This window comes from Ictidomys tridecemlineatus, chromosome 15, assembly GCF_052094955.1.
Source record: "Ictidomys tridecemlineatus isolate mIctTri1 chromosome 15, mIctTri1.hap1, whole genome shotgun sequence".
Classification (NCBI taxonomy): domain Eukaryota; kingdom Metazoa; phylum Chordata; class Mammalia; order Rodentia; family Sciuridae; genus Ictidomys; species Ictidomys tridecemlineatus.
Window position 1 is genome coordinate 57,376,977 of NC_135491.1, and position 25,092 is coordinate 57,402,068.

General features: G+C 64.0%; 1 protein-coding gene and 1 long non-coding RNA gene across 4 annotated transcripts; both read left to right on the plus strand.

Annotated features, from left to right (window-relative positions):
- The first annotated feature begins 533 nt into the window (after positions 1-533).
- On the plus strand, positions 534-16,264 carry LOC120887979 (WAP four-disulfide core domain protein 1). Of its 3 annotated transcripts, none has more exons than XM_078032752.1 (7): positions 534-1,096; positions 9,261-9,453; positions 11,309-11,386; positions 11,969-12,109; positions 13,558-13,599; positions 14,499-14,576; positions 15,892-16,264. In XM_078032752.1, exons 1-6 carry the CDS (start codon positions 977-979, stop codon positions 14,555-14,557), a joined length of 633 nt encoding a protein of 210 aa, XP_077888878.1. In that variant the 5' UTR covers positions 534-976; the 3' UTR covers positions 14,558-14,576; positions 15,892-16,264. The 3 variants fall into 3 exon arrangements, with proteins under 3 accessions (XP_077888878.1, XP_077888877.1, XP_077888879.1); XM_078032751.1 differs by having other exon boundaries at positions 540-1,096; positions 11,303-11,386; XM_078032753.1 differs by lacking the exon at positions 534-1,096 and adding an exon at positions 5,310-5,448 and having other exon boundaries at positions 11,303-11,386.
- Positions 16,265-19,962: 3,698 nt separating this feature from the next.
- LOC110599136 (uncharacterized) lies at positions 19,963-22,276 on the plus strand. Its single transcript, XR_002485067.3, has 2 exons — positions 19,963-20,688; positions 21,964-22,276. It is a non-coding gene; the product is annotated as an uncharacterized LOC110599136 (long non-coding RNA).
- Positions 22,277-25,092: the final 2,816 nt, after the last annotated feature.

A 25,092-nucleotide genomic window follows, 5' to 3' on the forward strand; every position in this document is an offset into this window, starting at 1 on the left:
GGCCCTCTGGGCATGGGGCCGTGGGTAGTTCCTGCCGCTCCGCCCCTGTCAGATGGGGGCCAAAGCCAGCGCCTCGAGGGTGCAGGAAGCATGCCGCGCCCGCGGGGCCCTGGGTGGGCACTGTGACGCCCGCGGGGCCCTGGGTGGGCACGTGTGACCTCTGCGGGGCCCTGGGTGGGCACGTGTGACCTCTGCGGGGCCCTGGGTGGGCACTGTGACGCCCGCGGGGCCCTGGGTGGGCACGTGTGACCTCTGCGGGGCCCTGGGTGGGCACGTGTGACCTCTGCGGGGCCCTGGGTGGGCACGTGTGACGCCCGCGGGGCCCTGGGTGGGCACGTGTGACGCCCGCGGGGCCCTGGGTGGGCACCTGTGACGCCTGCGGGGCCCTGGGGACACTCATGTGCCTGCGCTTGGCGTGTGCCCCTCCTGGGGACCTCGGGAGCTCGGGGAGGCCGGGGGAGTGGCAGGAGCCTCCTTCCCTCCTCCCCCACAGGGCTCCGGCAGCTGTGAGCAGGGCCAGGCGGAGCTGGCCGCCCCACCGCAGCAGGGTGGACAGTTCCCCGGCCCAGCCCAGGACCTGGAGGGTGGGCTGAGCCCCTGGTTCCGCCGCAGCCGCCAGGCAGCTGCCAGGAAGTCCTTTGGGAGAGAGCGGCAGGGCCACTCCCGCCACGTCTCCGGGAGCCCGGGCCCCCTCCTCCTGCGCCGTGGCCGTCCGAGCTGCCCGGGCTGCAGCTGCCCCTGTCGGTTGGGTTCTGGGGTCAGAGGTCACAGGGCAAGCTAAAAATAACCTGCAGGCCGCCACCCTCGAGGAGGGGGCATGAGCCGGGCGCAGAGGCAGGATCCCAGGGACCCCGCTGCGTGCGGCTGGGAGGACCGAGAGGAGTTCCCGCGGCTGCGCTGGCCCCACCCAGCAGGGAGCCTCCTCCCGGCCTGAGCGAGGTCGCTGGCCCCGGAGGAAACGCCTGTGACCAGCGGGATGGGCAGCTGCCGGGGGACGGTCGCCTGGGCTCTGTGCTTCCTGCTGCTGCTCGCAGGGGCCTCGGCGGGGGAGCTGTGGACGCGGGCGCTGCCCGGGAGGCTGCCCGAGAAGCCCCACGTAAGTGCCGGGAGGGCGCAGCCGCGGGGCAGCCGGGCTGGGCGGTCCAGGCCGGCCACCTCCCCCGGGGCTCCCCAAACTGGGTCCCAGTGTGTCCGTCCCAGTGGCAGGCGGACTGGAACCCTCAGAGGCCCCGCTGGGGAGGAAGGGACCCTGCAGATGGGCGGCAGAGCCCAGCCTGGCACTGGCTGGTCAGGGTGGAGGACTTAACCTGCCTCCACCACCACTGCCCCTCGGTGGGGCTCCGCTGTGACCAGGTGCCCTCTGTCCACTCAGTGGACACTGAGCAGAAACCGCCCCGAGGAAGGGGTAGTGTGGGGTCCTGTAGGTGAGATGGAAGCGACCACAGCCCTGAGGGGCAGATGATGGCAGCTCCGAGGAAGGGCTGGGGATAGGCAGCGGGAGGAGCCGGGTGGCTGGATTCTGCTTCTCCCCAGCTGTGCGACTTCAGGCAAGCGGCTTGAACTCTCTGAGCTCCAACAATGTCATCTGCAAAAGAAAGCTTGCACTGCTCTCAGCTCACAGGTGCCAACAGCACCGTTTACCAGGTGCTGGCCTGGGCTGCGGGACCTGGGCATTGCGTCTCCGCTGGGGAATTCACAGGACAAGGGGACAGTAGAGAATAAAAGACAGAGAAAACAAAAACCCGCTGTGTGCCCAGCTCCCAAGGGCGCAGGAGAGAGGCAGGGCAGGAAGGGACCAGCAGGGAGCCTGGGGGCAGGGGTGACAGAGGTGACCCAGGGGCTCAGATCCCCCCAGGACATCTGGAGGAAGAGGGTCAAGAGCCAGCCCTGGTGCTCTCGTGCCCTCAGCAGGATGCCAGCCGGCAGCGCCTGGAGGCTCCTGAGCAGGGTGGCGGTGCCCCCCTCGGGCCAGCTCCCGCTCCATTCCGTGTGCCCACCTCGGGTCCCGCAGCCGCCACCACTGGGTCAGCACTGGGTCACTCGGGCCGACTTGTGAGCAAATGCCCGTGGGCATGTCCAGGGGAGTCGGGAGGGGGCCAGGGCTGGGGACGTTCGGCCTGGGGCTCTGAGGGGTGAGTAGAAGTTCCCCAGGGGGCAGGGTCTGTGCCTCTCGGGCGGTGGCCCTGGCTGGCGTGGGCAGGAGCCGGGGGAGGGAGGGAGGCAGGTGTTGGGGGAGGGGGCGCTCACTCCAGGTGGTGAGGGCCCCAAGGGCTTCCTGGAGGAGGCAGCGGCCCTGGCCAGAGCTCGCGGAGGCCGAGAATCAGGAGGTTGGGAAGGGACCTGGGCCACCCTGGCCAGGCGGGGTGCCCTGCGCGGGCTCCACCCCCTGAGCCCCCTGCTGGCGTGGCGGGCTGGTGCTACCCTCACAGGTGTGCTGCGCCACCACTGGTCAGGGGCCGCCCCAAGTCTGTCCCTGGACCTGCGACGTGGGTCCCTGCCCAGAGCACTGGGGAGCTCTGTATAAGCACCTGCCTCAGAGAGCCCCGGGAAGGACAGGCGACCTCGGAGGACAGGAGGCCGGGCAGCTCACCAGGCCCAGAGGTCGCCACAAGTCACCTCAAGGAGCTGTGCCACCGCAGGCTACTCACTGCCCCTCTCTGGGCCTCAGAGCGGTGAAGGTGGAGGACTGGATGGCCTCTAGGGCCCTCAGCTCTGACTAATTCCTGTTCAAGTGTCCCCAAAGGCCCGAAGGCAAGGCCTTCCTGGGTGGCTCCGCCCTGCCCTCAGCCCTGGCCCTGGCCCTGGAGGGCAGTGGCTGGGCTGGGCAGGGAGAGGTCAGTCGGTACTGCCCTGGGGCCTCCCTGCCACCTGGGAGCCAATTTTACCTAATAAGGCCACCGTCACCAACGGGCTGCAGAGGAGCCACCAGGGGCTGCTCCCCCCAGGGTCCCCACCCCAGAGTCTCCTCCCCCCAGGGGCTGCTCCCCCCAGAGTCTCCTCCCCCCAGAGTCTCCTCACCCCCCAGAGTCTCCTCCCCCCAGAGTCTCCTCACCCCCAGAGTCTCCTCACCCCCCAGAGTCTCCCCACCCCAGAGTCTCCCCATCCCCCAGAGTCTCCCCACCCCAGAGTCTCCTCACCCCCCAGAGTCTCCTCACCCCCCAGAGTCTCCTCCCCCCAGAGTCTCCTCACCCCCCAGAGTCTCCTCCCCCCAGAGTCTCCTCACCCCCAGAGTCTCCTCACCCCCCAGAGTCTCCCCACCCCAGAGTCTCCCCATCCCCCAGAGTCTCCCCACCCCAGAGTCTCCTCACCCCCCAGAGTCTCCTCACCCCCCAGAGTCTCCTCACCCCCCAGAGTCTCCTCACCCCCCAGAGTCTCCTCACCCCCAGAGTCTCCTCACCCCCAGAGTCTCCTCACCCCAGAGTCTCCTCACCCCAGAGTCTCCTCACCCCCCAGAGTCTCCTCACCCCCCAGAGTCTCCTCACCCCCCAGAGTCTCCCCACCCCCTAGAGTCTCCTCACCCCCTAGAGTCTCCCCACCCCCCAGAGTCTCCTCACCCCAGAGTCTCCTCACCCCCCAGAGTCTCCCCATCCCCCAGAGTCTCCTCACCCCCCAGAGTCTCCCCACCCCCCAGAGTCTCCTCACCCCCCAGAGTCTCCTCACCCCCCAGAGTCTCCCCACCCCCAGAGTCTCCTCACCCCTAGAGTCTCCTCACCCCCAGAGTCTCCTCACCCCAGAGTCTCCTCACCCCAGAGTCTCCTCACCCCAGAGTCTCCTCACCCCCAGAGTCTCCTCACCCCTAGAGTCTCCTCACCCCAGAGTCTCCTCACCCCCCAGAGTCTCCTCACCCCCCAGAGTCTCCTCACCCCAGAGTCTCCCCACCCCCCAGAGTCTCCTCACCCCAGAGTCTCCTCACCCCCTAGAGTCTCCTCACCCCCCAGAGTCTCCTCACCCCCAGAGTCTCCTCACCCCCCAGAGTCTCCTCACCCCCCCGAATCCCCCCACCCCCAGGGGCTCCTCAACCCGGGGGCTCCTCCCGTCCTCTGCCTCCTGCTCCCTGGTGGAGCCCCGCGGCCTGTGAGCCGGGGAATGGAGGCCATCTCCTCTCACTGCTCCTGGGGTGGCCCGAAGTCTGCCAGGCTGGGGGTGGCACACCTTGGCCATCCGCCCTAGAGAGCTAGAGCGGGACCCGACCTGCACAAGGCCAGACTCCTGTCCCTGAGCCCCGTCCTTTGGCAAAATGACCTTTGTTGGGGACCCATCTCTTGGTGGGACCTGTTGATTGCCTGAGTTCCGTTTGCATCTCGCTGAGGGCAGCACAGTGGCCTCACATCCCCCTGGGGTCCCCCAGGAGGCTCCCGGCCCACTGCCCTCCAGCTGCAGTGACTCCCCTGTCCCCTCTGGGCCTCGGCTTCCTCAGCTGCAGCCTGGGGCACGGCCCGAAGGGCCTGGTGAGGACAGGAGCTCTGCGCCCAGCCCCGGGCCTTGTCCTCCTGGTGTGGGGTGAAGGGGCCCAGGGCCGCGGGAGGGGTGTGGGCATGCCACCTCGGTGTCCCAGGGCCCTGTGCGGGCACGGGGGCTCGGCAGCCCTGGGGGCGTTGGTGGTGCGTGCTGGAGCCCGCAGTCCTGCCAGATGCTGGTCTTTGAGGACTCTGAGAGTGTCCCACTGCATTGCACCCAGTCCTGCTCCCAGAGCCGGCGCCCAGCCCGGGGCCGGGAAGTGCATTCCCGCGCGCGCTGAACTCCGGCCCTCTGTTCCAGGGAGAAACTTATTTTTAAATCTTTGACGTCCAAATTCCAGAGGAAGAACAAATACTGCTTAGAGGGAAATTGGCTTTCTTCCTCCCCCAAGCAAGCCAGTCTGGGGTACATTTTTATTGGCCTGGAACATTCCAAAGGAGGGTAAAGTTGTTCAGGGAAGGAAGGGTGTGGGTGCTGAGGGTCCTGGTGAATGGGTGGCCTGCAGCCTGGTGCCTTTTCCCTGCATAGAAATGGCTCAGCACGTTTTCTCCCGATTATTACAATAGTGAGGTTTACTGCAAAAAAAAAAAAATCAGACGCACAGAAAGTTATAAATAAGTGCAGACGACCTCGGTCCTTCCTACCCGACGCAATGCGGGGTCCAGGGCTTTCCACGAAGCGGTCGCGCACATTTCTTAGTGGCGCTGCATTGAGACTCTCTTCACGGGGCCAATCTGCAGGAGGTGAAGGAACCCGTTGAGGGGACTTTGCAGTGGCACTTGGTACGTCCGTGCCTCCTGCAGCCCCTACCTCTCTACTTCCAGAGCATGCCTATCACCCTGGGAGACCCCGTCCCATAAAGGGTCGCTCCACCCCCTGCAGCCCTGGATTTGTGTCCCGGTGTCTCGCCTCAGTGGAGTCTGGTGGCCCTGGCTGGTTCACACTGTCTCCCACCTCTGCGTTTTCACACTGTGACACATGTGACACATGGTGAGTGTGCGCATGGGTGGGTCCGTCTCCCCCCCTCCCAGGTCTGGGATGTCCTGGCGCAGGGGTGTGCCGTCCCTAGCTGGCCTCCTTTGGCTGGAGGCCAGCTTAGTTGAGTTGGACTTTACCTCTCAGAATGGCCCCGCTGACTCGGGCTCCCTGCTGCGCTGGCGGAGCCCCACCCTGGCACTTCCTTCACTGCTTCCTAAGGACGCGGGAGGCAGCTTTGTGAATCCAGAGGCCACCAATGTGTCTGCCCAGGAGTGGGAGATGCCATTGGTGGGAAGCCTTCGGGGATGGGGTTTCCTCCAAGTCAGAATGTAGAGCCCGAAGCCCCGGGTGGCTGGGCACCTGGACCTGGACTCACCGACAGTCCCTTAGCAGAAGTGGGGGTACTGACGGAAACCCGAGGCCGCTCTGTGGCCTCTGTGGAGGCAGCTGGCCATCGGAGGACCTGCCTCTTTTCTCAGGGGGACTATTGTGCAGGGGGACTAATGTGCGTAATGTCCTTTTCAGCTGAGTGGCCGTGTAAGTGGGGGAGGGGGGCTGGCTGGGAGTGGTGAGCATTTTCCAGAATGTGTATGGGGGGGGGGGCAGCGGTTTTCTGACCGTGCCCTGAGCAGAGGGCAGAGGCCTGGCACCAGACAGATGCCCACATGGAGGGACCCACCTCCCAGGCCCAGGCTCTGGGGGCCAGAAGGCTCTGACGGTCAGAAGCCTGCTCCCCCACTCCAGCAGCCTCAGCTCACCCCTGCCTCAGTTTCCCCATCAAGTGGGCATAAAACCAGGCATGCAGGGCGGAGTCCACCGTCTCCAAAGGCTGCCTCCTCCGCCCGTCGTGTGTGGGTCTCCTGCCCAGGGCCTGGGTTCTGAGCCTGACAGCTCCGCATGGTGACTGTGCCCTGAGTCAGTTTGTACCTGTCACTCTCCTGGAAGAGGTCTGGCAAGCTGCCAGGAGCCATGCCCATGGTCACCATCTGGTGCCAGCATGCACTGGGCCACACGTATGGGTGTTGGGCACTTTTCTAGGAGCCTGGGACACAGGTGAAAATATGTGCAAGTCCCTGTCCCCAGCAGGGCACGTCAGGGCAGAAGGAAGACAGTAGATGAGGGTGCAGTACACAGGCCGAGGGTGGCCAGGGGCTGGAAGCTGTGTGGGGCCAGAGTGGAGCGCAGAGGGACGGCCATGTGAGCAGAGGCCTGGGGGTGATGCCTGGCGGGGCCGGTGACTTGGACAGTGAGCAGTGGAGTATGGGACAGCCAGTGCAAAGGTCCAGAGGTGGGCCTGGGCTCAAGTGCTCTGGGGACCTCAAGGGGGTAGGCGGCTGGACAGGGTGAAAGGGCAGTGGCAGGAGACCCCAGAGAAGGGAGGGTTGGCGGCCCCCACCCTGCTGACCCCGCCTGCTGGGCCGGGAGGACTGGGCTGTTGACCCCTTCAGACGCTGGGGGGGGGGCGAGCGTGGGGTGAGCTCTTTTAGGAAGGGCCATTCTCAGGCCCCAGGGCTCAGCCACGGTTCAGAGCCCTCCTGGGCGCCCCGGGAGCGCTGTCCAACATTAAGCCCCTAATCTGGCCCTGGGTGAAATGGCGTCTTTATCACCCAGGCCATCTGCTGGCTCAGCGGCTGGTAAGTAACGCGAGAGCCAGCCCAGCGGAGGGCTTATCTCTTTTGTTCTGTCCAAATTCTGAGAACCGGCATTTGAATTTCCCTCGGAGAACAGGGGACATGTAAACCTGATCTCGGCACAGCCCCCTCCTCCGGGGCCACCGGAGGGAGTCACGGATGGGAGGCAGGGGAGGCGGGGAGCCTCCTCACCCGGGCTCCGCTAATTCTGTAAATGAGGCCCCGCGCTGCCCTCCGAGGGGGCTGGGGCAGCCGTCGCCTTGGATCAGGATTAAAACTGGAGAGGCCCCAACACGGGTCCAATTTGGTGAATTCTGCAGCAAATGGCACGGAGGGCTAGTGTCGTGGGATTGTGCCCCTGCGTGCCTGGGTGCTTGGCGATGGCGCAGGAATGCGCGGGTCGCGGGAAGGGGTGCCGAGAGGCTGCCCGGGTCACGGACGCCCCGCCAGCCCCCGTCCCCTCCCCTTCCTTTCCCTTCCCACCCAGCGCTCACTGCTGCTTGGCACAAACGGGTTCCTGGGGTGAAGCAGGACGCAGGCGCCCTCCCCGGCTGTCCCCGCCCACTTGCATGGGCCTGGGAGACGGGCCTGGGAGACTCGCTGCGAGGCCGGAAGCGCTGGCCTCTGCCGCCACCTACTGGGCTGTGCCTGGTCCCCTGGCGCGCGCCCCTGCAGGCCGTCGGCAGCAGCGCACCGAGTGTGCTGGCTCCGCTCTGCAGGCGCAAAAGGGCGTTTGGTGACCTTTTGGCTCCTACTTGGAGGCCTGGACCAGAAACACCCACGACCTCAGCGAGTCCGGGCAGGGACGCCTTCAGGAGGGTATTTCAGCTGGGGCTGAGGAGTGACTTGGCCAACAGAACAGAGAAGCAGCAGAATCTTCCAGGCCGAGGCCGGGCTCCTGTCCTGGGGCAGAAACCTTTCTGTTGCTGTGCTGTGGTCAGTCCTGAAAAGCTCCAGCGGGGAGTGCTGGCGACCACTCCCTGCAGGGAAACGGGCTCGCACAAAGTGAGGCAGCAGGGGAGTGGCAGAGCTGGGTTTGAACCCAGCCCACCAGCGGCAGAGTCCAGGCAGGTGGCCCCTCTGTGTGCTGCAGGAGACAGGTCAATTGAAGGAAGAGGACAGCAGGACAGGTGCTGACCAGTGACAGGGTCAGAGGCTTCGGTCTGGAGGTCCTGACTGAGCAGGACGGGAGGGAGCCACCCAGAGGGCAATGGGGCTGCTCCCGAGGGGAAAGGCCTGAGGGGGCTTGTGCTGGCGGGTGAGGAACGGGGAGGGCGGGTAAGGGGCACAGCCACTCGGGGTGGTCCTGTGTGTCAGGCCTTCATTTATATTTGTGGCCAAATGAGGTTCCACTGTGTGGAGAGAGCACATTGATCAGCCGGTGGACATTTGGGTGGTTTCCATCCGGGGCTGTAGGAGACGTCTCGGGCCCTGCCTCTAGAGGGCTTGTTCCGTGCGCACTAATAAAGTGTTATCTACATTTTATTTTTTAACCTTTTACTGAAGCAATATTGAAAAGTACAGAAATCTTAAGTGTCCAGTTCCCACAAATTAAACCCCCTCTGTCATCCACGTGAGGTCAAGAGGCAGAGCGGGCCACAGGTCCCCAGGTGAACCAGCCAGCCCCCACAGGCAGGCACCAGAGACTCCCCACGGGGCACTGCTTTGCTTGTCTGTCAACTGCAGTGAATCACACTGTCCCTTGTGACCTGGCTTTCCCCCTTCCATGTGCTGTGTGTGAGATTTAGCCAAGCTGTGCTGTGAGTCCATGCACTCACGTGTGAGCTGTAAGTTCTCAAAGCTCTACATAAACATTGATTACAAGAAATCAATCAATCCATCTATCTATATACACACAGAGACGTGTGTATGTGTGTGCACACATGCATGGATACGCGGGTGCACACTCAGGAGATCCATCTCTAAGGAGGTAGGTCCTTAAAGTGAAAGACTCCAGCAAGCCACCAAGATTCACTTCTGCAGCTGTTGGTGGCCTTCGGTCACCTCAGTTTGGGGCGGTTACAGACAAGCATGGCGTCTGTTAACCCCGAGACCGACCCTCAGAGGCTGGGTCTGCGCGGATCAGTTTTCCACGCCAGGAAGCGCAGGCTGCGAGAGGTCCCAGGACACCGCGCAGCGCACAGCTCCAAGGGGCTGGCCTGGCGCCGCTGATCGCCCTCCCCTGTCCCGCAGGCCGAGGAGGCGGGCGCGCCCGGTGGCCCGCGGCAGCCCCGCGCTGACCGCTGCCCGCCGCCCCCACGGACACTGCCCCCTGGCGCCTGCCAGGCTGCGCGCTGCCAGGCGGACTCCGAGTGCCCGCGCCACCGGCGCTGCTGCTACAACGGCTGCGCCTACGCCTGCCTGGAGGCCGTGCCGCCCCCGCCAGGTAGGCCGGGCGCGGGAGGGGGCAGGTGGGCCCGGAGCCCCCCGTGGGGGCCGCAGGGCACCTGCGGAGGACGGGACTGTCTGGGCGTCTCTTCTGCCCACCGCTCACTGCCCTCCCGTGCTGCTTGGGCACAAGTCCAGGGACTTACTGAGCACCTCCCCAGGAGGGCGGAGCCCACAGCCCAGGAGGCCCATCCTGGGAGGAGGTGGGGGGGGGATGAGAGTCCCCTAAACACCCAGACTGAGGCTTTCCCTAAAAATATCCCGCCAGGTTCCCCCTCCCCAGGTCCCACATTCCTGGGACCCCACCAGCCCCCTTGGCTCCTGGATCTAGTGCGGGGGTGTCTGGAGGAGAGTGGGTGCTCAGCAGTGCGGAGGGGTGTCTGGGAGGCAGGGGCCTGGGAGGTTCAAATCCTTCAGATTCCAGCTGAGCAGGGCTGAATGCACCTGCCGCTCTCGGAGAGCCAGAGCCATGGGAAAGGGCCCCAGGGCCGGGCACTGAGGAGATGCTGCTGAACCCGGCTCCCTCTCGCGGGAGGGACAGTGTTGGGGTGCTCCTGGTCTAAGGAGTTCCAGATCCTTTGTGGGGAGAAGTCTGGGGTGTGCAGGGAGGAGAGCTGCCAGGGGCCCCGAGCCAGGCGGGCAGGCAGTAGCCTGGGTGGGTGGGGAAATGTGCCCTAAGTGGGTGGGTCGGCGGGAGGGGGCCAGCTCTGCTCCTGGCAGGGCCTTTGGACTCTCCTTTCCTGGAACCACCAGGTTCCCAAGGGCAGTAATTACGGAAGGGGGCTTCGACAGGGGGCCCACCTCTCCCAAGGCCCAGGAGACGGCGGAAGTGACCACACCTTGTGTTCTTTGGGGTGAGGTCACAGCGATGACAAGGGACTCAGCACATTTAATAACGCTCATTATTATGCTCTGGGTCTGCCTCTGAGCAGTGACAGGGCGGGCGCTCAGGGGCCAGCTGGCTCCCACCAGCCTTTATAAGAAAGGTGGCAGGGCACCCCCTCCTGGTGGAAGAGCACATAAGGCACCCGCCCCGCTGGGGGTGTCCCTTCCTGTGGAATGTGCCCAGGCACAGGGATTAGCCTTGCTTCCTAGGCCAAGTGCTTTTGAGCAGTGCACAAAGGATACAGTGGTGCCAGGCATCCCCAAGAGTCTCCCAGACATTTCATCTCAGACAGCTCCATGGGTGGAGGCGGGGTCGGTTTCATTTGCAACTGAGGACACAGAAACTCAGAGAAACGGAGTCACTTGCTCAAGATTAAACAGCAGCAGAGCTGCTGAGGAGAGGTGCACATGGCTCAGAGGGCAGGGGCGTGGGGGTCCCTGCTCTGACACCTGGGCCCCTGTGCAGGGTCCCACCCGGAACTTCCTCCCTGAGGCCCTCAGCCTCTCTTCCTCACCTCCAGCTCTTCGCCCAGAGACCGCTCTCTTGGGGGACTTTCCTCTGGGGACGAGGGTCCCTCCTCCAGCCGCCCCCTCCTCCCTGCTCGCTGGCTGTCACCGAGGGTCAGTCTCCCTGGGCAGAGTCTGTCTGCTTCTCTTCCTGGGGTGTCCCCAGCACCTTAAGCAGTCTCTGGGTGCATGACAGCTACTCGGATGCTCACCATTCATTCACGGCCGGCAGCAAGAGCTGCTCAGCATGGGTGGGTCATAAAAAAACTCCGAGTAACAGCGCCAACAGGTTGCCCAGCCGTGACGGTGTGACGCGGGAGCTGAGGGGGAGCAGCCAGTCCTGGGCACTGCAGGTGTCAGCCCAGGGCGGGGTGTGCAGGGCCTCTGTGGTCATGAGAGGGAGGCTCCTACCCCAGAGGCTGCCGGGGGAGGCCCCTGACCCTGTCCTTTGTCAGTTTTAGACTGGCTGGTGCAGCCGAAACCGCGGTGGCTTGGTGGCAATGGCTGGCTCCTGGACGGCCCCGAGGAGGTGCTACAAGGTAGCTGCGGGCCCCCGGGGGGGGGGGCGGGGGGGGGGCACAGCCAGGCTCCCCCTCCTGAGGTGCCAGCAGGAACCACAGCCCAGGCCGTCTGTCCCTGCAGGCCCTCAGCCAAATGCTCACCCTCCCGATCCCCCAGCCCAGCTCAGAGGTGCCCAGTCACTCAGCTGTCCCACAGCCCAGGACAGAAAGAGGGCCTGGACGCTCCCTAGCAACGGGGCCTCCTTCCTGGATGGAGAGGGCAAGGCAGGGGCCAGGGCTGCTTCCCAGACCCTGCATCTTTAGGGGTTCATTGCTGTGCGTGGTCTGTGGGGTGAGCATGTGTATGAGTGTGCGTGGTTGTGTCGGGATGTGTGTGTGCGTGTGTGCTGGGTGTGAGTCTGTTTCAGGGTGAGCCCGTGGATGGGTGGGTGTGAGGCGTGTTGTGATGTGTGATGGGCTGGCCTCTGCGGGTGCACACCTGTGGTTCCAGGTGGGTGACAGCTGCCGTGAGGGGGCGCAGGTGCAGGTGTGGGGCGCCTCGCCGGACAGGGCCTGGTGTGTGCCCGGCTCTCCTCTGAGGCTCTGGCGTGTCCCCCACAGCAGAGGCATGCAGCACCACCGAGGATGGCGCAGAGCCACTGCAGTGTCCCTCAGGCTACGAGTGCCACATCCTGAGCCCCGGGGACGTGGCCGAGGGCATCCCCAACCGCGGGCAGTGTGTGAAGCAGCGGCGGCCAGCAGGTGAGCGGTGCCCTGGGCCTGGCTCCTGCTCCCCAGAGCCCCCCACAGCGGAGACGGAACCCTGCCCCTGGGTGGCCTAGGGTCCATGTCTTCTCCTGGCGGAGCCTCGGTCTCCTCACGCAGGCCGGGACTCCTGCCCTGCTCGCATTAGCTGTGCGCACGGCCAGCAGGCTCCCCACCTCAAGCCTCCCTCTTCCTAAGACAGGGATCGCACACGCACCGAGGACCTGCTGTGTGCCAGGTGCTGTCCTCAGCTCTCATTCAAGCCTCATAACTACCCGCGAAGTAATCACTACAGCTGCCGCCGTCCCCAGGCCAGCCAGGGTGGAGGCCGCAGGTCCCGGGCCCTGCTCTTACCCCACAGGCCCTGCCGCCCGACTCGCTTGGTAGCTGTCTGTGACGCTCGAGGACAGGGCAAGCCTCTGCTGCCAAGGTCCACAAGGATGGGGCTCAATGGGGTCATTGCCTCGCACTGAAAATGCCAGCGCTGGTCCCTGGTGATCTTTATGGGCCCACGAAACAGGAGAAGATGTCTCCTGTCATGTCCACGTGACTCACAGGAGAGCAGAGGGCACAGCGTGGACGGAGGATGGTTGCCACCTCCCACCCTCCCACGCGCCCACGTGTTCTGGCTACAGCCGGGCCGTGCTGGGGGAGAGGCTGGGCTCGAGGACGGGCCGCAGAGTCGACACTGCCCGCAGTAGCCGCTCTTTGTGGAGAGTGGCAGCGTCCCGTGGCCCCTGGTGTATTTTCAGGGAATCATTCCCAGAGGCTCGCAGTGACCTGGAGGACAGGTGTGGCACCTTCCTGGTAGGAAGCTGAGGCTCAGGTGGGGTGGGGGAAGCAGGGCGGGAAGATCGATCGAGGACTGTCCTTCCCCATGGTGACTCCGGAGTCCCCTCAGACACACTCAGTGCCACTTACTCGTGTGTGAGCGTGTTTTGCGATGGCATTGGCTGAACGGGACGTGGAAATTCCACGGTGGCTGGTCTGCTTGGACAGTGGCTCCCAGGCTTTGGGTCTCCAGATCCCTCACCAGGGGGTTGCACAGCGCGCTCCTCCCCACGGCGGGGCTGGGGGCTGGTGGGCAGGCATGGCACAGAAACTGAAGCCCAGACGCTGAAGACGTTCCTGTGCCTGTCATTTAAACATGACGACAAGCCCATCACACATTAAACCCAAGTATCATTTTTCTTACAAATAACCATATTTTCCAAAACAAAAACATATACAGCGAGAAGGGGGCACTGGGCCACAGTCGGGCCACGCCCTTTAGTTCATGAATGGAGAGAGAGATCTTCCTGTGCGTCTGCTCGGCTGCTGCGGTGTCACTCTCTGTGGGACCTGGGAAAGCTCCGGCCCACCCGGAGGAGGAGGAAGAGGACAGAAGGGGCTGAGGCTTTGGCCTCATGAGCTCTGGAAACAAGTTTGATCTCATTTTTTTCCAGATGGGCGATTCCTGAGACACAGATTTTACAAAGAATATCCAGGTGAGAGAAGAGGCCATTCCTTCCTTGCAGAGGGCATGAGAAGGGTCAGCAAGCACTGACCAGCTGTAGAGGGAAAATAAAAGCCCAGGTCTGAACTGTAGGGGACAGACAGGAAGTAGGTTTGGAAACACGGACGAAGCCGTGCTGTCCGGTGGTGGCCATGGCAGGCTGAGTGGCTCCTGGACGACCTGGCCTCCTGCTGACGGTCAGAGCCCAGGCTGGATGTGCCAGAACCCGGGACTGTCCCCGGATGCTTATTTGGGGAATTGGAAAAGGTGGCCAGCTCCATCCCTCCCCCGCCCCCCATCTAGTATCTGTGCCATCAGCCATTCTTTCTCCACCGCCACCACCCACCCGCCACCGCCCGCCACTGCCCACCGTCCCTTCCTCCACCCAGCCAACCTCGTCATCGGGAATGGACACGTTTCCAAGCATTGCTTATCATTCTGGGCTGGAGGTTGGGGCCACACTTGTCACCGTGACACAGTTGCTGTCAGCAGGCAGCTGCTATCAGGAGGAAATCCAGCCATTAACAGGGCCCAAGTGGCCACTTGAGGGCAGTGTGACGCAGGCTCCTGACCCCGCATACTGGATACCAGCAGGACACCTTAGACGGGTTGTCAAGGAAGCCTCCCTCAGGAGGGGACAGGGAGCTGCGCCTAAAGACCAGGAAACAGCAGGCAGCGGAAGGGCCTGTGTGACAGTCCTGGTGACTGCCTGATGAGCAGGGCGGTGAGGGGTGAGGCTGGCTCTGGCTGAGCCAGGGGAGGGGCTGCGGGCAGCTGGGCAGCCCCCTGGGGACGGGGCTCAGGCCAGGTCACCAGGCACGGAGAGGCAGCTTGGCGTCACCTGCGCGGTGAGGCAGGCATTTCCCCAGGATGGGACACTTCGTTTTGCAGAGGGTGACTCGAAGAACGTGGCAGAACCCGGAAAGGGGCAGCCGAGGAGCTTCCAGTAGAGCAGCGCCCAGCCGGCAGGTGAGGGGGGCTGAGGGCCAGGAGCCAAGCAGCGGTCATCAGCACGCTGGCTGTGGGGCGGGCGGGCGGGCGGAGGGCTCCACCTGCTGGTGGCGTTTCAGATCCCTCGCAGGTTCCCAGGGATCCCGAGAGCTCCAGCCGTCCCTAGTGGGAGCATTTTAGGGCACTGGGGACCCTAAGCCGAGACCAGCAGGGTGGTGACTCCCCTACCAGTCCTAGGCTGGCAATACCTGCAATGTCCCCTAGCTTGTCCTGCCTGCCCACACCTGCCCAGCAGTACCCACGGGCGCCAGTACTGGGCCCCAGTTCCGGGCTGTCTGCTGTGTGCCAGGCCCAGTGCTGGGGCGGCCGGTCAACAAGCCCAGCAGAGCCCCTGCCCCCGGGCTCACGTCCTGGAAGGAGACTGGACAGGCTGCAGGTGGGGCCTTTAGATAGATGGCGGGGTGGCTGGTGACATGGCGCAGAGGAGCCAGCAGGGCAGGGAGCTGCCCCCGTGGGGTCAGGGAAGCCCTGCCAAAGGTGCCACTGGGCCAAGACTGAGGTCGAGAAGGTGCTGCGTGGGGACAGCTGGCTGGGGAATCCCTCGGGCGGGGGTCTGGGCTCCGAGGAACCCAAGGAGGCCGCTGGGCGGGAGGGAATGGCGTGCGGAGGCTGCCGAGAGGCGGCGGCGGGTGAGGTGAGGTGCTGCCCCCAGGTGCTGCCAGCGGGAGCAGGCACAGGTGCCCCCGAAGGGCTGTGGGGTCGGCCACCAGAGGGTCTTCACGGCGAACCTTGACCCCCTCCCTGCCCTGGCCCTGGGAAAGCCGCAGCCCAGGGGACGGACAGTCCCACGGGGCAGAACTTCCAGGTGTCTTGAAAGGAAAGCAGCAGGTTTTAGGTCCCAGGATATTCAGGGCTGAGTCCTCCGGGGAGGTCTGCAGCCCAGGGACCCATCAGGGTGTCCACTGCCTGCTGTGACTAGGACCCTTTCTGGAGTGTGACGCCAGCCTGCGACGTCTCAGCAGGGAGTCGGGCCGAGGATCAGTTGAGGGTGTTTGTGGAAGGAGGGGCTGGGAGCCAGGGGCCTGGCCTCAAGTTCCGCTCCTCCGCCCCGTGACCGCAAGCTAGTGACCCCTCCTGAGAAACGGGAGCCATGTCCAGGGTGTGCTAGTCCCTGAGTCAGAAGGTGCCCCCAAGGCTCCCGGGAGTTAGAGTCACATCTTGCTGGAGGTGGGGTCTTTCTGGCTCGTGCTGGGCCAGGGAGGGAGGGACGGGGCAGGCTTGCGGCCCCTCCAGCCCCCACCGCGGCTCACAGTCCTCTCTGCTTCCTTCGCAGTCCCGGCCCAAGAACATTCCTCCTCTTCCCACCAAGCCTCGATGCAGGAAAGTGGCCTGACCCCCAGAGGCCACTGCAGAGCATGAGCCCAGAGCTCCTGGCCCCCATCCCAGCTTGGCCCTGGCTGAAGCGGTGACTCAGTGGGAGCCCCTGGCCAGCTCTGGGTCCCTGCTCACCACCCTGGACACAGGTCCCTGCAGCGCCTCGTGATCTCTGCCTGGGAAGGCGCCTCCGCGGGTGTGAGGCCAGAAGCCCCTCCCCAGGACAGGGCTCAGCCTCGCGGTGCTTTCTGCAGATTTCTTCCAGGTGTGACTCTGGCAGGCACATGCCCCTCCCAAGTGCTCTCCAAATAAATCCGCCTTGGTAGAATGGAGATGAACCTCCCGCTCAAGCAGATTCCCTCGGGGACCTTACAGTGGATGCCTGATTCGTAGGAGCCAGCGGGAGAGGACTCAAGGACAGCAGGCAGCGGAAGGGCCTGTATGACAGTCCTGGGGCTGACTGCGTGATGAGCAGGGCGGTGGGTGACGGGCGGTGAGGGGTGAGGACACGACGCTGGGTGCCGGGCGGTGTGTAAACCTTTGCCCTGTCGAGCTGCTGTGGCCAGGCAGGGCGTCGTCAGGGTGAGATGTCAGCTCCGCTCTGCTCCTGGGGTCCGGGAACCTGGGGGCCGCGCAGCTGCCTGCTGCAGCGTGGGAGCCTCTGCAGGAGATCCTGGGGACAGGGCAGCTGAGAGCCACTTACCAGGAAGATTCTTGGGGGAAGCCGCAGGATCGGAGGTGGGCACTGAGGGTGAGGCCAGGGCTTCCCCAGGGCAGCTTGGCTTCAGGACCTCAAGACGCCTGACCCCACAGGCTGCCCGGGTGTGCCGCCCACAGAAGGACCCGGGGGCTCTTTGGCGATCTGCTGTCACCGCTGACGTCTCTGGACTTGGAAACCTAGTCATCTCGCAGACGACACGGGCGACCTGCGTCACCGTGGAGTCGGCCGTCAGGGCTGGGCCAGGGAGCCAGAGTGTTTACAGGCCCCGGCACCCACCCGTGGGGGGCAGGGGTGCCCCAGGAGCCTCTGCTGGATGAAAGGACTTCTCCTTGGGTGTGTGGCCCCTGGGCTTCTGTCCCTGGCCCCGATGGCCCTGGCTGCCATCAGAACTCCCAGGGGCATTCGCCAACCCCAGGCTAGTGGGTTCAGACCCTCCAGGACAGAGGACGCAGTGAGTTAGCAGTGGCCTGGTCAGGCCCTCTCCTGTCCCACGGAGGTCATGTGCCCGATTCCTCAAGGCCCCTCATGGCTGGAGTTGACATAAACCTGGCCAGGATCGCTCCCAGGCACAGTGACGAATGTCCCCATCTGCCCCCGTAGAAGGTAGATGTCTTCCCTTCGTGTCCCACACCAGAACCAGATGATAATCCTTGAGCCCCAGGAGCCCGCTAATGCTCAGAGCTGGGCAGAGGCCCCGGCCTCCCTCATGCCACCCAGCCTGCAGATCCTCCAGGACAATAGCGGTTTTGTGGGAGGAAGTGCGTGGGGTGGTGGGAGGTGTGCATCTCTCAGACAAGGACACTGTCACCTCAATCTTAAAGGACTCACCCAAGTCACAAAGCCAGTGAGTACCCAAGCCTAGGTCCCAGCCTCCCTTCCCTGCCTCCAAAGCCCAGGGATTGGGGGGCAGGGTACATGGTGATGAGCAGTCCTGCAGGGGCCTAAGCATCCAGGGGAGGCCAACTCTGTCCCCTCTTCCTGAAGGGGGCTGCCCACAAGATGGGGTGGAGACCAGCAGACAGAGCTTGCTCCACCACGTCCAGTGCTGGCCTCGGCAGGTTTCCCCGCTCAGCCTCCGTTTCCCTGCTGTGAAATGGGCGTGATGAGGGCAGCTGTCTTCCAGCGTCACTGGGGATGGGCCCTGGGGGTGGGCGTAGTAGGTACACAGGACGGGCTCAGGTATGATCACCCGCCTGGTACGCAAGCACCAGTCCTCTTGGTCCTCCCAAGACCTGCCAAAGAGGGCCTGGTCATCTGCACGGTCAGCAGAGAGCCCGCTCTGGAGCTGAGTCCCGTGTGGTCCTGCTGGGCCCCAGGTGTGTGCCCTGGACGCAGGGGTCAGTCCTGAGCCCTCAGTTTCCATCCCTTGGAAGAGGGAGCTCACAGCTGCCGTGACCCCCACAGGCCCCATGAGAGGAGGGGTGAAAACAGTGGGGACTTCCAGGGCCAAGAGGCCGAAGAGGGGGACAGAGGGGCACTGGGGCCCCACCCGGGACCAGACAGGATGCCGAGGCAATGGCAGAGCCCCGCTGGAACCAGCTGCAGAGGTGTGGTCAGGGCCCTGCGTTGGGCTGCTGGGGCTCCAGCTCAGGCTCCCAGAGTCCGGCCGCCCTTTTTCATGTCTGCTACTGTCAGTGTCAACTGGCTCAATCGTCATACTTCCAGAGTGACACGTCGCTGAAGTCAGGGGGTCAGACTTCACTAGTGATCAGTTCACAGGACATGCTGAGGCAGCCAGGGACAGGTGTACCCTCACTCCTCCCCCGATGGCCACGTCTTGTGCAAAGGTCTCTCACGTCAGAGCAGGAGCGGATGGCAGTCGGTCCCCAGAGCACCCTCACACGCCTCTGCTGGCCGTCTTGATCTTACCCGACGAGTGGCCATCGCCAGGAGATGCTGACTGCACTGTCACCTCCTCCTGGCTGGAGGTTTAACTCCCTGGCTCACAGGGCTGCAGGACGCTGAACTGGCGGCAACCGGCCCTGGGCTGCATGGCCAGCACCTGGTCAGGCCGGTTACTGGGGTGGCCAGACGGCCTCCCATCCTCCCACGCTTCCAGGAGCAGGAGAGGCCAGCCTCTCTTCTCCGAATCCCCAGCCGGAGTTTCCTGGAGGGGCCAGGGCTCAGGGGGGGCGGTGGAGGCGGGTGGCTTCTCCATTGGCCTGGGCACAGTTCAGGGCGGAGGGCCAGGTCGTGGGCTGCGACGACTTCATGCCTCCCGCTGGCAGGGCCTCCGAGCACAGCTGCAGGATGGCCCCTGGGTGCTCCTGTCCTCCAGCAGACAGAGCAAGGAGAGGCACCAGGAAGCTGGGAGAGAGTGGGCGAGCCAGGCCCCGCTCCTGCCCGGTCCAGGCCAATGGCCTCACCTGGCCCAGGCCTCTGAAAAGCAGCTTCCCTGCAGGAAGAGACGTAATTGAATGATCCCTTTGTGTCCAGGTCAGCATGACCCGGGCACATTCCTGGGGTTTTCCAACAGAGCTGCCAGGATTAACCCCCACACCCTGTCTTTTTTCTAGAACATTCTCACAGAGATCAGTAAAGAAGGCAGGTGGGTCCCCGTTAGGGGGCCACAGTGCAGGAGAGACCCCACCTTGTGACCCCCAGGGAGGGCTTTCTCCATACCTGGGGGTAGGTGCTCAAAGTGCCCCCCAGGCACCAGGAGCTGCCACCAGAGTCACCCCACCACAGCCTTGAGGCCTCGTGGAGGACGACTCACTGTGTCCCTGTTGTTCAGCTCACCTTCCCGAGTGGGAGGCCCAGGGGGCACTGGGGCTGCAGCACAAGGTCCAGGAAGACACTGTGTGTGGGCACTGGGCCTCCAGGAGGGGCCGGGGCTTGGGGGGCTTCCAGAGCACGGGCCAGGGCTGCTGTCACAAGTGCCCCCACTCCCCCGGGTGGTGTTCAACAGCAGAAACGGAGCAAGGGCTCTGGGGCCCGGCCCTGGAGTGGGCGCTCACCTGAGTGGTTCAGGCAGCTTCTTGGACTTTCGGACACTTCTCTTCCCTTCTCTGAGGCAAGAAACGTCACTGTTCACTGTGACGACTAGGGATCAGTCGAAATCCCACAGTGAAGGGCATTGCCCAGCCCTGGCATGCAGAAAACGCCAGGCACCCGTGTGAGCAGAGGGGGCACCTGGAGCTGTGTGGGTGGGGGGTCACCTCCTACCTTTTAGATGCAGAGGAGGAAAGGGGGGGAGAAGAGAAGAAAGACGGAGAGAAGAAGGAGAGGAGGAAGAGGGGGGAGGGAGGAAGAGGGGAGAGGGAGGAAGAGGGGAGAGGGAGGAAGAGGGGGGAGGGAGGAAGAGGGGAGAGGGAGGAAGAGGGGAGAGGGAAGGAGAGAAGGAGAGAAGCCACTGCCCGTCCGTCTGTCCGTCTGATTGGCAGGAGGCTAGGCTGTGCCCCCGTCCTGAGGTCCAATGCAAGCTCCGCAGCCCCCCGTAGGCAGCTGCCCCTGGTTTTTGTCTTAAGCCAGGAGCAAGGGGCTTCTCTTATTTGCAACAAAAACCAAAGCGAACCCCTGTGAGTGCTAAAGGCACCTGAGACACTTGGCTTGGCCTGTGTGGCAGGCCGAGGGTCCCAGGGAATCTGTCGGAGCCCAGCCACCTTCCCCGGAGGCCAGGGAAATCCTGCCCCAGGCCCAGTGGCCACAGAGACAAGCCTGCAGGCCCAGGCATGGGCGGTGCAGAAGCTCCTCGGTGGCCATCTCCTGCGCCTACCCGGACCTTCACAGCCTGCCCAGCTGCACCCCTCGCCCAGGCCTCCTCTCCCTGAGGCCCGGCTTCTGGCAAGTTCCACACTCAATCCAGGGACGCGTGGGACAGGTCACACCCTCCCAGTAGGCAAGGAGCGGCTGCTCCGGCCAGCCTGTGAGGAGGGAGAGCAGAGGGAAGCGGCCATCGCGGCTCCCAGCACTGCGCCCAGTGCCGCCTGCTCAACACCAGTCTCCCCGGCCACCCCCACTGCTCCCTGTCCACCGAGGCAGTGCTGCCACCACAGACGACCAGTCCAGGACAGTTCCTGAGCTGAAACCCACGAGGTTCGTTCCGACATTTTCAGCTACAAGCCCGTGTGGAGGTGGCGCCCTGAAGCCGTGTGCCCCTCCCCCAGTCGCCCATTCCCCTCTGCCCTCAGAGTGTGCCAGGCTTAAAGCAAACCTTTGGTGTCACTTTCGGCACCTGTGAGCGCTGGACGTGCTCCCAAAGCTGAGGACTATCGCTTGGTTGGTTTTAATGTAACTGGAAGGTCCTCAGCACAGGACCCTGGTTTGGAGAGTCCACATGGAACTCTCCAGGACACCATGCCATGTGTCCTGGGGGGACCAGGATGGTCCCAACCTAGTCCCAGTCTCACTTGGTGGTCAGCTCACGAGAGCAGAGCTTCCCACAGTGAGGTTCCGGAACCAGCAGCGCCAGCCCCAGGTGAGATGCAGAGTCTCAGGCCTGTCCAACCCTGGGCCTAACACCCGCCCGCAGAGTCTGCCGCAGGCTCCCGCCAGAGGACAGAGGCAGCCTGGGGAAGGCTCTGCTCTGGCGTCCAGTAGCGTGGCTCTGCGAGCAGGTCTGGCTCCTTCCCTGAGGACAGAGAGGCTGGTGGCAGGCAGTGCCACCTGGTGGGTGGAAGGCTACTGTCCTCTCCCTGCCCAGGGGACCCCCCCCCTCCTCCCAGTCCACAAAACAAGCAAACGGTAGCACCGGCCTCCAGGCCACTGCGAGGGGCAGGAAGTCAAGAGCAGAAGCAGCCCGTTGGCTCCCAGGGCTGCCCGAGGTGTCCCAGGGTGGTGCCAGTTCTTGCTCTTCCACCTGAACAGGGATGGCAGGGGCACCGTAGGAGGCCTGGCCTACGTGCATTAGGGACCCGGGGCGGGGGCCGGGACGAGGTCTGCCATGTCACCAGGAGCTGGTTTGCAGGGTAGGGGCTGGGGGAGGATGGGAAGGTGTGGAGGCTGCCCTGCAGGTTTGGGAGGGCAGGGTTAAGGGTCTTCAGCTTGGGGCCCTGGGTGGCAGGGAGTCCCCGGGCAGGGAGGCTGTAAGAGGAGACGGCAGGAATGAGCCGCGGTTGCCCCGGGTGACGCTCTTTAGATGCTCTGGAGGGGCCGCTGAGGACTTGCTCCCCAGAGTCTCAGAGGACAAGAGGGGACCGCTGAGCTGGAGGGCTGTGGCACCCCTGGGAGCCCTGACAGGTTCTCTCCTGGGCCCAAGGGGTCAGCAGCCGCCCAGGCTGGGGCCCAGCTGGATCCCAGCTCAGCAGCAGTGACGGGCAGAGGCCCAGGACAGCAGTGCAGCTATGGTGTGTTCGCTTTTGTTTTTCCTAGAAAAAAATCAGAGAGTTTGGAGCCTCCTCAGTACCCACCACGGGTGGTGGTGTGGGGCACTTTACCAGAGCAAAGAGCAAGGCGGCCAGGACTGAGGATGTGCCCAGGGCTCCGAAGCCAACCAGAGACCCCACGGCCCAGAGAACTTGAGCTTCCACAGGGCCACAGGGCCGGGACGGAGGCCCATCTGGAGTGCAGAGGAGTTTTTAAAAAATGAGTTATTTGCCTGAGAGGCTGGGAGGGGCCGGGACACTGTCCTGAAAATGGTAAATAAAGGGCAGGACTGTGTGTCTTTCTGCCCTTCCCGTGCCCACTGCTGACCCGAGTGCCGCTGGGGGAAGGTGTCCCCAGGCTCGCAGAGTTGTCCTGAGGGGCCACGTGCCAGGCAGAGTGATGGCCGACGAGGAAGTCCACGTCCCAGTCCTGGCCCTGCAGGCGTGTCTGCCCACGTGGCAAAAGGGGCCGTGCAGGTGCAGTGGGGGTCAGGAGCTGGAGGGACGCCCCTGGCCATGGGGGCCCAGCGTGGTCAGGTGGGTCCTTACAGGGAGAGGTGGGGTCAGCCGTGGGCGAGGGCAGCGGAGATGCCCTGGCTTTGAAGAGGGGGGCCCGGGACCCAGGCCCTGGAGAAGCGGCAGAAGAGCAGCCAACAGACCCTCGGGAGCCTCCGGAGGGAGCCGGCCCACCCCATGCCCCTGACCCGACCCAGGGCGGCTGTTCCGAGGCAACCGGAAGAGGATCATTAGCGTTGTTTGAAACCAATTTGAGATCACGGTCCCGGCAGCCACTGGGATCAGCCGACGGGAAACCTGGAGGTTGAGGGAGCGTGAGGGACACTCTGGGTACCAACAGGCCCGAGGCTGTCTTCCCACTGTCAGGAGACCCCCAACCTGGGAGGGAGGGAGGGAGGGGAGTTGGGGATCGGCACCCAGGCTCCCTGCTCCCCAGCAGTGTCCCCAGGGCCGCCTCCTGCCAACGCCACTTCTCTTAAGCCGCGCCTCAGCGTTAGCTTCAGGGGACCCCAGGCGAGACCATGCTGGGCGTGAGGAGTGGGAGGACAAGGCCAGCGTCCGAACCTGGGTCCAGCAGACAACGCGGCCTTTGCAGTCAGCCTTGCCCACGGTGCCAGGCCCATGTGGCACTGGTGGCTGTGGCCAGGCGGCCAGGCAGACAGGTGGGGTCAGCGTCACACCTCCCCTGGGATGGGTGCCTGTGGCGCTCCCTGCTCAGCTCCCTGGCCTCTGCCCTTCCCGGGTTTGGGACTCTTTTTGCTTAGCACACCCAGATACGGTCTCTGATGCTTGCAGCTGGGACATTTCTGGCTGACCAGCCAGTGGACCTGAGAGGTGTCCTGCGGCTCCTGCCTGATGCCGCGTGCAGAAGCATCAAGCAAGGGAAGTTCACCTTTTAAGTCATCATATCTCTTGATGCCAGCCAGGCCCCAAAGAAGCAGAATTGTGATTTTCAACTAAAGCAAATGTGTGAAACCCTTAAAAATCCTCAAAGGTAGAAACTTTGGGGAGACGAAATCTGCTTCCAGGAGCAGCACTCAGACTCGAGGTCAGGGGCAGGTGCTGAACCGGGAGTCTCCCCTCCCTGGGGGTGGGCAGTCTGATTCTTTAGATCGAGTTAGTAAGAAGTGACCCCCAGGGCAGTTTGTCAAGGACTCAGGAGGTCAGTGGTAGGGGTAGAGTGGACCTAAATGTCCACATCAGCCCTTCTATCTGCCAACACCCCTACGCCGTCTTCTCCCCACTCCCCAACTTGGCCCAGACACCCGTGGAAGACCCTGAAGCTCGTGGGGCTCCAAGAGCCCCATCCCCAGGTAGTCCCCAGCAGCGGGACCCCCTGGTCACGGTCAGCACTGCAGACCACCTGATGCCTCCTGGGGGCCAGGAAGGGCACCCACCCTCTGCCATCAGCGAACACAAGTCGACAAGAGCTGTGGCTCCCCAGGGCACCCCCCACCTGCCCCCGCACACCTGGAAGCCCTGAGGATCCACCTGGGCTCCCTGGGGCCAGGGACATTCCTGTCACCTTCGTGAGCACCTGCAGGCTCTGCTGACTGACCCCTCCAGGGAGAGGCTGAGGCTGGGAGCGCGAGGGGCACAGCCAGGTCCCAAGAACACGGAGGAATCTAGCTGGGGCCTGGCTCGCCCTCCCCAAAGGCTTTCCCATGGGAGGGTGTGACACAAGTCCTCTGCTGGGGACGGGCAGAGGGCCACCTTTAAGGGCGTTGCCTCTAGAGCCTGCCAAATACCACGCTGGCCATCGTTTCCTGCCCTCACCGTGGCCCAAACAACAGCCGTGGACATGGAGCAACCCTCCTGGACCCGGGTCTCACCCTACTCCCTGTCGCCCAGCCAGGCTGGACAGCACTGCTTTGGAAGTCTTCCCTGGGCCTCCAAGCTACACGGACATGTCCCTCGTGTCACCACAGGGCCTGCATGGTGACATCGGAACCCTTGCCATGTGGTTCTCAGAGCTCTTGGAGGGTGGAGACCCCTGTCTCAGCCATCTGACCCCAGTTTCTAGCCCGACGCAGCCCACGGGGGAGATTCCATGGGCACTTCGGGGCAGTGACCGCCTGGGACTGCCTTCCTCAACCACCTGAGAATCCCGGCCGCGCTCATCTGCCCCAGGCTCGGTCCTGCTGTGGCGTCCTTCCATGCTTGCAGGAGGGGACCCTCAAAACAGGTGGTGGACAGGTGGACAGGTGGAGCCCCTCATCTGAGGCAGTGTAGCCTGATGGTTAGGAGGACGGCAGAGGCCGGGATGCAAATCGTGGCTTTGCCTCCTCTGACCGCGTGGCTTGGTTGGGCTCCGCGACCCCTGCAGGTCTTGGACCCTGGCTTGAGTCAGGTTCCCAGAAGAGGCCCTGAGACAAACACTGTGTGCAAGTGACGGATTGAGGAAGTGTCCCCAGCGGAAGCTGCCTGGAGTGAAGGAGGTGGAGTGGGGCGGGTCACAGGCCCAGGCCGCGAGCAGGTCAGTTAGGCCTGGGCCAGGCGGGTCCCCCCGAGAGGTGGGAGCCAGTTCTCCTGCCTTGCAGGAAGGAGCTGAGCGTGGGCCAAGGGACGCCGGGGGCTGCAGCCTTGCTGCCCTTCTGACCCCCACTTCCAGGCAGAGCTG